This window comes from Ovis aries, chromosome 4, assembly GCF_016772045.2.
Source record: "Ovis aries strain OAR_USU_Benz2616 breed Rambouillet chromosome 4, ARS-UI_Ramb_v3.0, whole genome shotgun sequence".
In the NCBI taxonomy this organism is placed as follows: domain Eukaryota; kingdom Metazoa; phylum Chordata; class Mammalia; order Artiodactyla; family Bovidae; genus Ovis; species Ovis aries.
In genome coordinates, this window is record NC_056057.1 from 27,814,569 (window position 1) to 27,831,950 (window position 17,382).

The 17,382-nt window shown below is 38.1% G+C and overlaps 1 protein-coding gene across 21 annotated transcripts in view; it reads left to right on the forward strand.

Moving 5' to 3' along the window:
* The window catches only part of HDAC9 (histone deacetylase 9), a 1,063,328-nt gene that overhangs the window by 234,510 nt on the left and 811,436 nt on the right, over positions 1 to 17,382 (forward strand). For 11 of the 21 annotated variants that reach the window (XM_060414373.1, XM_060414380.1, XM_042248292.1 and 8 more), the window contains exon 1: positions 3,594 to 3,660. The exons of the other annotated variants lie outside the window; for them this stretch is intronic. Coding sequence is in view for 9 of the 11 variants with exons in the window: in XM_042248292.1 (XP_042104226.1) it covers positions 3,645 to 3,660 (16 nt within the window). In the remaining 2 variants the exon portion in view is untranslated. Of the gene's footprint in view, positions 1 to 3,593; positions 3,661 to 17,382 lie in introns of those variants that run through there. 21 annotated transcript variants of the gene reach the window in all.

Below are 17,382 nucleotides of genomic sequence, written 5' to 3' on the forward strand. Positions count from 1 at the left end.
GTATAGAGTACACTTTAAATGGTATGATTATTAGGTATGATTTTTAAAATGACATGAGCATGTTTTTCTGGCATGGCATGCTTGATACCTAGGAGGATCAGCTTTGAAACATTTCTAATTAAATATTTCTAATTTGGGGAGGGGGATAAGTTTTTAAAGGAGTAAAATGTGATCTAGGTCTTCAGCAGACTGAAGGATTAGACTGTCTTATAAAAGGGATTTCATGAAGTGTTTCTTAAGCCTTAGAGGAAATTAATAAAATAATTTTATTGAAATCAAACATGACTCAGCTTCTAATATTAATTTTGTAAATAGGAAAATGTAGTTAAATTGGTAGAGACCTTTTTAAAGGTTACATTTATTATTATTTAGCTCATCAGTTCAGTTCATTTCAGTTGCTCAGCTGTGTCTGACTCTGCTGCCCCACGGACTACAGCACGCCAGGCCTCCCTGTTCATCTCATCACCAACTTCTGGAGCTTGCTGAAACTCATGTCCATTTATCTCATTGGGAAATTTATTTTTTACCTCTTTTCAAGCCCTGGATTGGCACACAGTTATTTCAATGCTTTCTGTGTTATGCATTCAGTCTTAATTCCTGCCTATATGAGCTCTGGCTACCTAATAAAGGAGATAAAGTAACAACTTATATATCTGAGACACACAGTAATGAATCTTATTACTTGGGTACATCCCTATTCTGATTTTCCGACATCTTAATTTTTACTTCTGATCTTTAGCCAATGCTCAAGACAGAGCAGAGTTGAGTATTTGAGAGATTCTTCATTTGTCAATCCATTTCATCTCTGGTCTTTTCTGAATATCTTCAGAGAATTTTTCATAGTTACTTTCCTTTGATTTTTTGTAAAAAACTAAATATTTCCTACTATGAAACCTTATGTTCATTTTGGGAAAATTAAAATGGTAGATAGAAAATAAAAACCCATATCCGTGGAAATGTGAAGTCAGGTGGGCCTTACGAAGCATCACTATGAACAAAGCTAGTGGAGGTGATGGAATTCCAGTTGAGCTATTTCAAATTCTAAATGATGATGCTGTGAAAGTGCTGCACTCAATATGCCAGCAAATTTGGAAAACTCAGCAGTGGCCACAGGACTGGAAAAGGTCAGTTTTCATTCCAGTCCCAAAGAAGTGCCAAAGTAATGCCAAAGAATGCTCAACTACCACACAGTTGTACTCATCTCACACGCTAGTAAAGTAATGCTCAAAATTCTCCAAGCCAGGCTTGAGCAATACGTGAACCATGAACTTTCAGATGTTCAAGCTGGTTTTAGAAAAGGCAGAGGAACCAGAGATCAAATTGCCAACATCTGCTGGATCATCGATAAAGCAAGAGTTCCAGAAAAACATCTATTTCTGCTTTATTGACTATTTCAAAGCCTTTGACTGTGTGGATCACCAGAAACTATGGAAAATTCTGAAGGAGAGGGGAATACCAGACCACCTGACCTGCCTCTTGAGACATCTGTATGCAGGTCAGGAAGCAACAGTTAGAACTGGACATGGAACAACAGACTAGTTCCAAATAGGAAAAGGAGTATGTCAAGGCTGTATATTGTCACCCTGCTTATTTAACTTCTATGCAGAGTACATCATGAGAAATGCTGGGCTGGGGGAAGCACAAGCTGAACTCAAGATTGCCAGGAGAAATATCAATAACCTCAGATTTGTAGATGACACCACCCTTATGGCAGAAAGTGAATAAAAACTAAAGAGCCTCTTGATAAAGTGAAAGAAAAGAGTGAGAAAGTTGGCTTAAAGCTCAACATTCAGAAAACTAAGATTATGGCATCCAGTCCCATCACTTCATGGCAAATGGATGGGGAAACAGTGGAAACAGTGGCTGACTTAATTTTTCTGGATTCCAAAATCACTGCGGATGGTGATTGCAGCCATGAAATTAAAAGATGCTTACTCCTTGGAAAGAAAGTTATGACCAACCTAGACAGCATGTTAAAAAGCAGAGACATTATTTTGCCAACAAAGTCCGTCTAGTCAAGGCTATGATTTTTCCAGTAGTCATGTATGGGTGTGAGAGTTGGTCTATAAAGAAAGCTGAGTACAGAAGAATTGGTGCTTTTGTACTGCAATGTTGGAGAAGACTCTTGAGAGTCCCTTGGACTGCAAGGAGATCCAACCAGTCCATCCTCAAGGAGATCAGTCCTGGGTGTTCATTGGAGGGACTGATGTTCAAGGTGAAGCTGAAACTCCAGTACTTTGGCCACCTGATGCAGAGAGCTGACTCATTTGAAAAGACCCTAATGCTAGGAAAGACTGAGGACAGGAGGAGAAGGGGACGACAGAGAATGAGATGGTTGGATGGCATCACTGACACAATGGACATGGGTTTGGGTGGACTCTGGGCATTGGTGATGGACAGGGAGGCCTGGCTTACTGCGGTTCATGGGGTCGCAAAGAGTTGGACATGACTGAGTAACTGAAATGAACTGATCCATGGAAAATTCCTGTTAACACATTGGTAGCTACTCCAGAGTCTATTCTATATCATTCATCTATAAATGTGTTTTACAAGGTGAGAGCAAAGTCTTGTCACCTGCACATTATATTGAATATCGTATCTTTGATATATCATATTTTGTAAATGTCATTACAGTATTTTTTATTGAGCAACTAATACCTAGGGCAGTGATCACGTCAGCCTGCAGACAAATTTTATGTAATCTGAAATGGTTTTGCCAGTATTTTGATAAAGAAGATTTACATAAAAATCTGGTGATTTATTTTCTCTTGAAAGATGGGAAGCCCTGCAGTGCTCAAAGTCTGCTTGCCCACAGTTAGTGGGAGCCAGTGATGGCTCTGATGATTCTCAGGTGACAGTGTTTTTATATGTTGCAATCTTTTGAAGTTGGATCAACATATAAAAGTATTTTATTTCATTAAAAATGTCATAAGTCCTGCATTTTCTGCTCACTTATTGCAGATATTTCACCTGGAAAACTGTTTATAGCTTCCTCAGAGTACATTTTATTTTCCCTCATCCATAGGCATATATCTACTGCTTTGTCCTATGCTTTAACTGCTAAACTCCAGAGGAAGAGAATCACCCAGGCCAGGGCCCCACACTGTGAAAGTATCTATATCTGGTAAACTGGCTCCATTCCAGGATAGAATAATTTATGAACAAATGAAACACCAGCTACTTCCCACTCGTCCTCTGATTGCATTAAAATCACTCCCTTTCCCACCCAACTGATGGAGTTTGCATAGATGTGCAGCTGACACACATTCTATCTCCACCTCCTCCTCTTCATTTTGTTGAATTGCTGGTTTTTGTAGTCTGTTAGGCTTCTTATTAACTAATAAAATGTTCATTCATTAACTTTCTCATGCCTACAAACTAGATAGAACTAGATACTTTCACTGTCTTTCCCCTTGAATTATGCTGTTTTTATAAAGTCATGCTGTAGCAAGGAAGTAAGCTAGAAAACTGATTTTGTGTCTGTAGCATCAGGTACTATTTAACCAGTGGGAGGGACTGATAAAATTAGCAAGTTGACTAACCACTTCCCTTCCTTGTGGCTCTTAAATATTATAACCGATACAGAAAAGTTCAGAAGAACTGGGCTAGTTTTTGAAACCACAGTACATTTTGGCAAAGAGGGAATGCACAACAGAACGGGTAAGTTTCTTTCCTTTAATCATGTACGACAGCTGTGAAAAGGATATTGGGGCAGAAGTTTTAAAGTTTTATTATGCAAATAGTCTTCAGTAATTTGTGGACTGTGGAAAGATAAACTTCTTACAAGGAGGGAAGCAAAAGCTTTTCCCATCAGCAACTGTAGCTCTAACAACAGCAAACATCTGAGTGAGCAACTGATTCAATTCTGGGAATGTTTTTATTGTTCTTGATAGACAAGACTAAAATATACTGAGGGGAGGATTCTTGTATTCATAAAATTCTTGACAAGTAAGTTCCTGCACTCTCAGTTCTTGAAATCCTGACTTTGAAACTGTCAGCAGAGGCATTGACTTACTGAACTCAAATGTCCTTCTGGATCCTGAAACAGCTTAAGTTCTTAGGTTATCCTCTCTGTGATTGAACTGTTTATTGCTTTTAACATTTAGTATGGTGAATCTCTAACACAAACGAAAGTAGCGTGAACAGTGTATAGATTCCCCGGGCAGCTCTCATGTAGCTTTGAGAGTTATGAAGTCAGAACCCACGGAGTTTCCTCCATACTTCTGTGTCACTTTAGTCTGGTTGAATTGCAGTATTTGAAATGTGCCTATTGTGAACATTAAATGAAAGAGGCCGAGAATCTCCTAAAGGCTCATACCAGCTGAGTAATGTAATTTTTTGAGAAATATTATCGTAGAAATTCAGTTATGAATCAGAGAAAGCAAACTAACTTCCCAATGGCTGCTTTACCAGTGAAAGTGGGAGTAGAGGATAATAGTTCAGATCATCGACTGTGGAGCCAGGGTAGGGTCAAATTTTGATTCCGTTGCAATTCAGTGTCCTTGTGGAAGTTTCACAGTGTTTCTATGCTTCAGTTTCCTCACTTGACAAATGAAGATAATAGGATAATAGTAGTACTGATTTTTCCAGGTTAGGAGACAATGAGGCAATGCCTATTAAGCTTTGCAAATTGCTGAGAACAGAGAGTACCCGATGTAGGTTAGTAGCTGTACCCTACAGCTAGTTGCTGAAAAGCTCCAAGAGTTGGTGATGGACAGGGAAGCCTGGCATGCTGCAGTCCATGGGGTGGCAAAGGGTCAGACACAACTGAGTGACTTAACTGAGTAGGAATGAGATTCATTCAAAGAGGAAGCAAACATGTTTGAATATACTTGGTTGTCTTCTGACTATTGTTTTTCTCCTGGTTATTTTGTGATGTGAGTCTAAGAAAAATCTCTACTAAGATCTCTTTCTTGCTCCTGGGTCCAGAAAAACCTTCAGTACCAACTCATGAGTTATCTCTGAAATGAGTGTCAGAGCTGGTCTTGTCCGTCCTCTCACTTTGTAGATGTGGGAGTAGAAATTTGTCTAAGCTCACAGAGCAAGGAGTTGTCCATCTGAGGGAAGAGCCATAGGCTCCTCTACTCCCTGCAAGGGGGTGTGTTGTAGTTGGGTTTAGGCAGCCCTGCTGGGCCTGGGAGGCCACCTCACATCCAGGCTTATGTTCTTTCCTCTCAGTGACCCAGCTCTCCAGGCTTACCTCTGCCTTCTAGGGCCACCGGTTGTCCCGATATTTTTTTCATTAGTAATGAGGATGGAAAAAGTCTAATGGCAACAAATGGGGTGGTGAGGACCTTCCTTACTCTCTTACTTCTCCATAGTATTCATACAGGTACTGATGGCTGCTATCTACTGACCATTCACTATGTGCCTGATACTGCGCTGGGTGGTATTTTCAAAGATAACATATATAATATAGATAAGGGACATGAGGCACAGAGGGATTAAGAAATTTACTTTGATTACCCAGGGAATAGGTGGCAATCAGGATTTTGTTCAGTTCTGTCTGGCTTAACCAAGTCTTAGAGCATTTGTCCATAAGGAATCAGTTTATTTATACATGTGCAGTCAAAATGCATCCACAGTTTGGATTGTGGCTTTCCTGAAGGTGAAAGTCATCAATAATCCTTTAAAACAAGTTGAATATAAAAGCTTTTGTATAGCAATAGTTTTCTTTTTCCCACAGTGAATTTTCATAATGCCTAATCATAAGCTGGAAATTTGTCAGAAATCTTGACAAATACAGAGGCTAGTGGGGGTGGAGTTACCACTGTAATGAAGTAAATATTGAACTGAGAAGGTAAAAAAAGAAATGATCTTTTAGTAAATCAACCATGCCTCAGTGGTGGATTTTGTTTTTAAGGCCATTTGTCTCTCTTGAGTTTTTGTAAACGATGGGTGAAATTCATCTAAGTCAATTTTTGAGAACATGCAGTGCTGTTGTAAAACAAATGATAAACATTGATGCGCTACAGAAATAGAAATTGGCCAAATCTTCTGGGAGGTGCTGTAGAGAACTGGAACACGCACAGTCAGACATTTTAGAAACCTGGAATTAACTTTCAGTGCTTTTTCTTTTAGATTACTGGTACAACTGTAAAAATAGAACCAAACGTGTGAATGAAGGGAGAGGTTAATTTCACAACTTGGGAGAATATTTTTTCCCCTCAGTGGAGTAATAGTGTTGAAACAAAATTTCCTTCACTGAAAGGGACGCTGTCTGGAATTTCGAACTAAAAAGGAAAACATCAGATATAGAATGATTGGCTTATCAGGCAATTGGATACATTCAGCAATCTTTCATCTTTACTTTTATCTTTCCTTCATTGACTACAGTACTTTTGTCATCTTGATGGAATTAGCAAAGAATTCCTTTAGAAGCTTTGGAAGAGATTTGAAATCTTGCCATCTTTTTGCAGAGAAGTGGGAGGATAAATGGAGTTGAGTCTGCCAGTGGTGGAGGGAGTGAAGTGGGAAGCATCATCGTTATAAAGCATCCTTGGATTCTTAAGCCTTTGAGAAAGCAAAGATATAATTTAGTATGGTGATTGCTAATCATTTTTTCCATTAACTGTTTGTGTATATTTTCCCTGTAATGTCTTTATCTTATCTTATAAGAACACAGGATTTACAGCTAGAAAAGTAAAATTCAGCACTGGAAATTTTCATATCCATCTATGGTTAAAAACAGGTTCAGAATTGCCATTTAGCTTGATGCACTAATGTAATTTCTTTTTCTTTTGTTTTAAAAATTTATTTTGAATTGGGGTATAGGCTGATTAACAGCCAATGTTGTGATAGTTTCAGGTGAACAGCAAAGGGACTCAACCATACATATACATGTATCCATTCTCCCCAAAACTGCCTTCCCATCCAGGCTGCCACATTGAGCAGAGTTCCATGTGCTGTATGGTAGGTCATTGTTGGTTACCCAGTTTAAATATAGCAGTGTATGTGTCCATCCCAAACCCCCTGACTGTGCCTTAGAAAGATACTCACAGACTTAGAGAATGCGTTGACGTAACTCCTGATGGGCTTAGTCACTGCCACCAGGTCACTGACTAGCAATGCTTCCATGCTGCCAGATTCTCCATGTCTATCCTAATATTTAACATTTGTCCTGTTTTTATGTCACCAATGTTTGGGGATTAAATGCTTTATTAAAATTCTTAAGTAACTAAAGCATTACTTTTCCTTGAAATCAGTTCTCTCCTTTTTGTTCTTTTAGTCATTTAGTCACAATTTTTTAGTGTCACTTGCCTTGAAGTTTCAGAAAACAATAATCACAACTCCTACCCTCAGAAGGTTTATAGACCAGTGGGTGAAACACAGTTGTAGGATGTGAGTGAAGCTATAGTTCATAAAATATATTTTGTCTTCCTTGAACCAGCTACATCAGGGAAGGCAGTGTGTGTATGGATAAGAGAGAAGAAAGTCATGGTTTGAACCGTGTTACTCTCTGATATGGGGGTATCTTGCTGACTTTTGTAAGCCTCGATTTCTTTACCTGCAAAATGATACAAGCTCATAGGAGTGGCCTGTAAATCATTTGTAATGATACATGTTAAATATTTATATAACATGTTGTAATATAATTTGAAAGATCATGGGAAGCCTCTCAAAAAAAGGTTCACTTTAAGATGAGCCTGAATGACAGATCCTTCTCATCACAGGTGAGCTGCATTTGCCAGAGTGGTAAAGAGTTTTGCCTCTCTGAGAAAGGGATTAAAGGCCAGTATGGTTGAAACATGTAAAAAGGGGAAAGTTGCTTGGAAGTGTAACCAGAAGAGTCTAGAACATGCAGGGCCCAATAGATCATGGTAGGGAGGTTGCATATTATTCCAAGTGCAATTAGAAGTGATTGAAAGTTTACGCAGGAAGTTACATGATCTGAGGCAATGGCACCCCACTCTGGTACTCTTGCCTGGGAAACCCCATGGACAGAGGAGACTGGTAGGCTGTAGTCCATGGGGTCGCTAAGAGTAGGACACGACTGAGCGACTTCACTTTCACTTTTCAGTTTCATGCATTGGAGAAGGAAATGGCAACGCACTCCAGTTTTTGCCTGGAGAATCCTAGGGACGGGGGAGCCTGGTGGGCTGCCATATGGGGTCGTGCAGAGTCAGACATGACTGAAGCAACTTAGCAGCAACAGCAGCAGAGAACAGATTCTCAAGAAACAAGATTAGTACACATGAAAAGAAATTAGAAGACCATTAGATTAGCCTAGTCCGGAAATGATGGTAGCCTGGAAGAAGTAGTGCCAGTGGACAGAGTTAAGAGATCCAATATAATCAATAGGATTTGTAAAGGATTGGATGTGAAAGTAGGAGTGAGGAAAATAGCAATCATAATTCTGTGGCATGAGCAGCTGGATCAAGGGAGCTATCATGTATGAAGGTGGGGCAGATTGGAAGAGAGCAGTCTTGGACATCTCAATTGAAATGCTTTTGAAAGATTCGAGGCAGCATGTCAAGTAGGCAGTTGATGGCATGAAGATGGTATGTGATGCCATAGAAATAGATATGATCACCTAAGAAGTGGTAAGAAGTGAGAAAAGCTGAGGGCTCAGAACTTAACCATGGGAAACTCCAAAATTTAAAAGACAGAGGAAAAATAGTAAAGGAGATGAATACATAGTAGTTAGACAAAACAGAAAACCAGAAGGCATAGAATATTCAGGAGGGATGAATTGTTACTCACATGAGTGAAAATTTCTCAATTGTGTTCGACTCCTTGCAACCCCATGGACTGTAACCTTCCAGGCTCCTCTGTCCATGGAATTCTCAGGCAAGAATACTATAGTAGATAGCCATTCCCTTCTCTATGGGCTGGCAAGATCTCTGGGTTGGGGATCTTCCCAACCTAGGGATTGAACCCAGGTGTCCCCCATTGCAGGCAGATTCTTTACTATCCAAGACACCAGGGAAGCCCCCATATCCAATGCTAATTAAAAGCTAATAAATTATCAAAAAATATCATGGAATTTAGTAATGTGGAGCTGATTGACATACAACAAATTGAATATTTAATTTCTTAAAGATGTTATTGCATTTTGACATGTTGGCTAATCAATTTTACTATTGACTGATTCAATAAGTACATAAGATTTAAGATTAAAAGTCATGTTATTTTCCTAAGTGGCAGTAAATAAATTTATTCTTAATTATATTTAACTATTTATGCCAGTCTGAATTTATCTTCCCATAAGTGTAAATTGCTTGAAGTCTGCGCTTTCTTCATATTTTTATTTTCAGTGACAAGGAGGCTTAGGTATTGTTGATGAGGGCATCTCTCATGGGTCATTCACAGAGGTGGTTCTCAACTATGGACAATTTTATACTGAGGGAATATCTGGCAATGTCTGGAGACATTTTTGAATGTCACATTTGGGGCAAAATATGCTACTAGCTTCTGGTGGGAAGAGACCAAGGATACTGCTATCTTCCAACCTATAGGGTACCTCACAAAACAAAGAATTATTTGGCCAAAAATGTCAATAGTGCAGAGGCTGAGAAACCTGACATATTGACTATGATGTAATAGGCAATGCCCACCCTGAGGGGTTGGCAGTCATAGTTTTTAAGTTTTGAGGGGTTTTTCGCAAACAAGTGGAGATCTCATACTGTGTTTTTCATGGTATACCAATAAGTTAGTATAGTAAGTGATCTTTGAATTTCATATTGATCCTGAGACTGGGTAGAAAGAAAAGAATCAATAAAAGTAAAGCACATTTGTATGAAATGCCTCTGCAGAATTAATTTCTAACAGAATTTATCTATATGGTTAGAAGTAGAAGACAGTGCTCCACCCAATGGACGTTAAGACTTTTTACATCAGAGTCTGAACCTTTAAGTAGAGTTAGTTCCTATGTGAAAGTATATATTAGGGAAGTTTTAATGTTAAAAAGTAACCTTGAAAGTTATTAGATATATTTTTTAAAAAAACCTAAAAGGTCTCATCTCTTTCTTTAAAATGAAACATTTTGGCTTTCAGTATATTATATTATAATTCATATATCTAAAATTGTGTTGAAGTATGTTCAAAGAGTCAGACATGACTGAGCGACTGAACTGAACTGAACTGATATAAAAATACAATAAACTACTAGGTACACATAATCAATTTAGGAAATTGAATATGACCATTATCAATGAATCTTCCTGTGTGACTCCCCACCCCTTTTACCCACCTGAAAATAAACACAGTTATGAAGTTTTGTTTATTGTTTCTTTAATTTGAATTAAAGTTTGATATCTATGCATCTAAAATGATATGAAATTAGAGTTTTTTAAATGCGTATGTCTATAAAATTAGACCACTATCTTACAGCAGACTCAAAAATCAACTCAAAATGGATTAAAGACTTAAAGCATAATACCTAAAGCCACAAAGCTCCTAGGAAATAATATAGGGACAAAGCTTTATATTATTAGCCTTAGCAATGGTTTCTTGGATATGACACCAGAAGCACAGGCAACAAAAGCAAAAATAGACAAGTGGATCCACATCAAACCGAACAGCTTCTGCACAGCAAAGAAAACCGCCAACAGAGTAAAAAGACAACTTATGGAATGGGAGAAAATATTTGCAAGCTCTGATAAGGAGTTAATAGTCAACAAATATAAGGACCTCCTACAACTCAATAGCAAAAAACAAGTGATCTGATTTTAAAGGACTTAGATATTTCTCCAAAGAAGAAATACAAAGGCTAGTGGGTATACGGAAACATGCTCACTGTTGCTAATTATCAAGAAAACCCAATTTAAAACAATGATATATCACTTCACAACTGTTAGACAGACATTAAAAATGAAACAAAATAACAAAGGCTGATGGTGTTGTGGAGAGATTAGAATCCTTATGCATTATTGGTGGGAATGTAAAATGGTTCAGTTCAGTTCAGTTCAGTCGCTCAGTGGTGTCCAACTCTTTGCGACCCCATGAATCACAACACACCAGGCCTCCCTGTCCATCACCAACTCCTGGAGTTCACCCAAACTCATGTCCGTCGAGTTGGTAATACCATCCAGCCATCTCATCCTCTGTCGTCCTCCTCTCCTCCTGCCCCCAATCCCGCCCAGCATCAGAGTCTTTTCTGATGAGTCAATTCTTCGCAAAAGGTGGCCAAAGTACTGGAGTTTCAGCTTTAGCATCAATCCTTCCAGTGAACACCCAGGACTGATCTCCTTTAGAATGGACTAGTTGGATCTCCTTGCAATCCAAGGGACCCTCAAGAGTCTTTTCCAACACCACAGTTCAAAAGCATCAATTCTTCAGTGCTCAATTTTCTTCACAGTCCAACTCTCACAGCCATACATGACCACTGGAAAAACCATAGCCTTGACTAGAGGGACCTTTGTTGGCAAAGTAATGTCTCTGCTTTTGAATATGCTATCTTGGTTGGTCATAACTTTTCTTCCAAGGAGTAAGCGTCTTTTAATTTCATGGCTACAATCACCATCTGCAGTGATTTTGGAGTGCCCAAAATAAAGTCTGCCACTGTTTCCACTGTTTCCCCAACTATTTCCCATGAAGTGATGGGACCAGATGCCATGATCTTTGTTTTTTGAATGTTGAGCTTTAAGCCAACTTTTTCACTCTCCTCTTTAACTTTCATCAAGAGGATTTTTAGTTCCTCTTTCTGCCATAAGGATGGTGTCCTCTGCATATCTGAGGTTATTGATATTTCTCCCAGCAATCTTGATTCCAGCTTGTGCTTCTTCCAGCCCAGCGTTTCTCATGATGTATATAAATTAAATAATCAGGGTGACAATATACAGCCTTGACGTACTCCTTTTCCATATAAGTTAAATAAGCAGGGTGACAATATACAGCCTGGACGTACTCCTTTTCCTATTTGGAACCAGCCTGTCATTGCATGTCCAGTTCTAACTGTTGCTTCCTGACCTGCATATAGGTTTCTCAAGAGGCAGGTCAAGTACTCTGGTATTCCATCTCTTGAAGAATTTTCCGCAGTTTATTGTGATCCACACAGTCAAAGGCTTTGGCATAGTCAATAAAGCAGAAATAGATGTTTTTCGGAAACTCTCTTGCTTTTTCCATGATCCAGCAGATGTTAGCAATTTGATCTCTGGTTCCTCTGCCTTTTCTAAAACTAGCTTGAACATCAGGAAGTTCACAGTTCACGTATTGCTCAAGCCTGGCCTGGAGAATTTTGAGCATTACTGTACTAGCATGTGAGATGCGTGCAATTGTGCGGTAGTTTGAGCATTCTTTGGCATTGCCTTTCTTTGGGATTGGAATGAAAACTGACCTTTTCCAGTCCTGTGGCCACTGCTGAGTTTTCCAAACTTGCTGGCATATTGAGTGCAGCACTTTCACAGCATCATCTTCCAGGATTTGAAACAGCTCAACTGGAATTCCATCACCTCCACTAGCTTTGTTTGTAGTGATGCTTCCTAAGGCCCACTTGACTTCACATTCCAGGATGTCTGACACTAGGTGAAAATGGTTCAGAGGTATCTAAAACAATATGGATGTTTCTCAAAAATTAAAAACTAGAACTAATATATGATTCAAGAATCCTATTTCTGAGTAGTTATCCAAAAATTTTGAAATGATAACTCAATGATATATTAGCACTTCTGTGTTCTTTGCATATTCAGTTCACAATAACCAAAAGGTGGAAACAACCTATATGTCCATTAACAGATGAGTGGATGATGTATATAACATATATGTGATTGAATATCATTTAGCCAGAAAAAGAAGAAAATCCTATTATATGTTACAACATGAATTAGCCATGAGCACATTATGCTTAGTGAAATAAACTAGTCACAGAAGGACAAGTACTGCATGATTCCACTTCTGTGAGTTATCTAAATTAGTCAAACTCACAGTAAGAGAAAGCAAGAAAAGGTGGTGGCCAGGGACTGGGGGAAGGGGAAATGAGAAGTTGCTGTACAATGGATACTGAGTTTCAGTCATATAAGATGAAAAACTTCTAGTGATCTGATGTACAACACTAAGCTTATAGTGAACAATACTGTACCGTACTGTTATACTTAAAAAATTAAGAGAGTAGATCTCATGTTATATGTTTTTTTCCACAATTAAAAACATGTCTATGCCTATAGGATGTATTGACAAGGGAAAGAGTGGAAAGAATAAAACAAAGTGAAGGCCTGAGAAATGTAGGTATATGGCCCTGGGGCCTTGCACCAAGGTTGAGAACAGTGGCCCTGTTAGAAAAGGGTAGACATCGTTTGTGATTTGTCTGCATTCATGGATAAAGGATGAGCCTAAGATCAAAACGACTGTTTTAAACATGGTGGTAGAATGGAGGTTTTATTAACAGAAGCACAGAAAGAGACAGGGGACAAGAAGCATACAGAGTGAGATTGATTTTGTACTCTGTGTCTTCCTTCAAGAAGATCGAAGTACTGTGTTCATTATCTGGACCTCTCTTTGCCATGGCAACAGGACATCTAAGAGTTTGCTCTTTCAGAGCAGTTCCAGATAGGGATGTAGTCTTTGTTGAGATGGCTGAACTGGAGATGAATATTTTAGAGCCTTCAGTGGAAGCCACATGAAATGAAGAAAAGTAGGGACAAAAGAGATTCTATGCTTGGGGAATGCCCATAGGTAATGGTGGGATTAAAAAATATATATGAACTTTTTCTTTTGCTTTTAGCTTACTTTTGTTTTAAAATCCTTAATCAACTTATTTCTATTCCATATGCTTTTTGTTTCTCTCTTTGCAATATGTACTGTTGTAGTAGATTAGCACTCAAAGCTAAGTTGGATTCTTATGACAATACATATGACATCGTTTGATTTGGAATTTTTATATTACATCAAACAAGTTTTTGACCCTGTTTAAAAAGGAGTGTGATTTATTGGAAGAAGTGCCGGGTAAAATTGTGACATCACCAATGTTTGTTTTAAGGCTGGCATTCCCCTTTTTATGAGTTTCTTTGGTCCTAAGTGTTCACCTCTTCAAAATAAGAGGTTGATCTAGATGATGAGTAAAATTATTTAAAGACATTTTCCTACCTTTTGGCTTTTCTCTTTTCATAAACCTTCTTTCCTACCTGTTAGGGCCTAGGCCTAAGGGATTTCACTCTACTCTTTCCTCTCTTACACCAATTTAAATGTTGTCAGTTCTACATTCCCTTTCCTCAGAGGCCTGCTAGTTACTAATGCTGATGTGTCAAGTCTGTATTATTCACAGTAATTCACAATACACTATTATTGGCCTAATGTATTCACTCCCAGATGGCATCTTCACTGGGGGCTTCATGTCTGCACCTAAAGTGGCGCTTAATGTAGGACTGTTCAGGTACTGTGGCAGATGTAAGTCAAACAGGCCTATATTAATATTATTTATTTGTACAAGTACTTTTTTGGTCCATATTTATCTAACCTTTATCTACACAATGATAGAATATTTAAGAAAGACCTAAATTTTTACAACTTTCTTACCTGAGATGATTTTTAGAAGAAAGTTTTACTTTTATAGTGGTTAACTTTCTTTTATCAACTTGCACTTGAATCAATAAGCTTGATTCTTAAATTAATTTTTATATTATCATATTCCTGCATAGGACATGCTTAGGCATATGCTACAGCTTCTGGGTGTCTTAACTATTTCCATATGAGAAGTTATACAGACAGATAGTAAACCTGCTCTTTTAGATTCACCTATGTGAAAACTAAAGGACTTCCGAGGTGGCACAGTGGTAAAGAATCTGCTGGCAACACAGGAGATGAGGGAGACTTCATGGGCTGCAGTCCATGGGAGTTGCAAGGAGTCGGACATGACTGAACACACACACATTTAAGAAAACTAAAATTTTCTTTTTTGTGTTTATTTTCATTTGGAGGATAATTGCTTTACAGTATTGTGTTGACTTCTGCCATACAACAACATGAATCAGCCACAAGTGTACGTATGTCCCTTCCCTCATGAACTTACTCCTCCCACCTGATTCCACCCCTCTAGTTTGTCACAGAGTACTGGATTGAGCTCCCTGTGCCTAAATAGTGGGCACAGAAAACTAAAATTTATTGAACCAGAAAACCAAAATTTTGTTAAAAATATTATAACAAGACTTTTGTGGTTTTGTAACAGCATCACGAATGAAAACCCAGCAGGTAGGAGAAATAGTATTTTATATTTAGTTAAGAGTGAATCTGTTCGGTTCAAAATGATGAGATTTGTAAACTTTTTTAGAGCCCTACTTTTCTTAAGTTTCCAAATGAATAAAGATATTTATATAATTAAAATTCAGTTTATTATTAAAAACTGAATTAAGATGACAGAGAAAGATCAGCCTCAGGTATGTGACTCTGCATTTTAAAGTGGTATGTTTAATGTTTATGCAAAAGTAAGACTTAAAAAAAAAGTTATTAGCACCTTGGCTGTACAGCTCCTAAGATTTATTTTTTAACACTGCATAAAATTTGAAGCATTTTTTTGCTTCTAATTTGACCTACTTAGAAAGGTTCTGATAATTCCAGTGTAATATATTCCCTCAGTTTGGTAACAGCCTTTGGGTAATGTATTGGAGAGGCAAATAATCTCATCAAGAAGCGTAATGGACCCTATCACATTTCAAGATATATTTTTTCCTACTACTTCTGCTTCAGATTTAGTTCTGTGTTTAATGATACCACACTCTACTGGCAAGGATACTTTTCCAAGTAGTTTAACTCTGTTTGCATACAAATGGTGTGTTTGGTCTGGCTGGCATTGCAGATCTTTTCCTTGAAATGAGGTGACATAATTTGATTTTTTACAATCTGGGGGAAAAAAAGTATTTGTTCATCTTGAGAGGTTAGAGAAGAAAAGATTGTCACTAAATAAAATGCATGGCTTGACACAATTCAGAAATTGGGTTGGTGCCATCTAGAGAAAGCTGGGAGGAATTCTACCTGGTTGAAAAGTACAATTGATCTGGTAGTAAAGGAAAATCTCTTTAGGTGGCTCACTGGGAAAGAATTTGCCTGCCAATGCAGGAGACATAAGAGATGCAGGTTCGATCCCTGGGTCAGGAATATCCCCTGGAGGAGGAAATGACAACCCAACCCAGTATTCTTGCCTGGGAAATCCCATGGACAGGGAGTCTGGGGGGCTAGTCCATGGGGTCACAAAAAGTCCAACACAACTGAGCGACTGAACATGCATACAAAGAAAATCTCTAGGATCAGTAATGTGGGGCTTTGTAATGGACAGGGAGGCTTCACAGAGGAAAGGATCCCAGTTCACCTTCACCTTAGCAAACACTTCCCCTTCTGAATTCCAGTGAACTACATGTTTTAGTCATAGATGTTAAAATTTGAAGGCTTCTCCAGAGACTCTCTTGACAAGATATTCTTTAGTATGTAAACTTTTACAGATAAAATACCTCAGGTCCTGGGAGATATTAAGGAACTTTCCCAGGAACTCACATATCACCACCCTAATATTTGATTCTTTTCTTCTTCCTGGTGCTGTCTATCTCTAGATGCTATGCTGACTTTTCCAAGGAATATAAAGAATAGGATCTGATTTTAATAGGTAGAAGGCATCCTTCTATAAATATCAGGTTTACTTTGACTTATCTATACCTTAGTGAAGAAACACAATGGAATCAAGGATGTTTTAAAAGTAAGTTGAGTAAATCACTACAAAAATATTTTGATTAATATATAAAATATTTTCTGTGCTGAGTAGAAGAAATCAGATTATAAGCCATACATTATTTATGTGTGAAGGTTTTTTATTTTCAGAATAAAATTAACATATGACAAGAAGAAATTGATTCTGTTTTTAGTTTGAAAACAGAATTACCTTAAGTAATAAATGCACGTATATATCTTAATAAGTATATGTTTTCAAGTTCTTGAACTACATACAACTCAAAACTATTCCAAGTAAACGTTTTTTGTTGTTTAGTCACTAAGTCATGTCTGACTCTTTGTGTAGGCTGTATTAAAGCTAGGCAAAGCCTTTTCTTATTTATATGTGCCCAAAAAATTCCTGAATATTTAGGAAAACAAGCATAATTTCATATATTTAAGTGACAAAAAATTACTTTTAGGAGAAACACAATAGTTTTACTAATGGTTACTAGGTTAAAAGTTTAGTTTCTCAGCTGTATCTGACTCTTGTGAACACATGGACTGTAGCCCACCAGGCTCCTCTGTCCATGGGATTCTCCAGGCAAGGATACTGGAGTGGGTTGCCATTTCCTTCTCCAATGGTTACAAAACAACAGTTTAAAACTCTGAAATCATGGATTCTTTAGTTCAGTTTAGTTTAGTTCTGTCGCTCAGTCATGTCCAACTCTTTGTGACCCCATGAATCGCAGCACGCCAGGCCTCCCTGTCCATCACCAACTCCCGGAGTTCGCTCAGAATCACATCTATCGA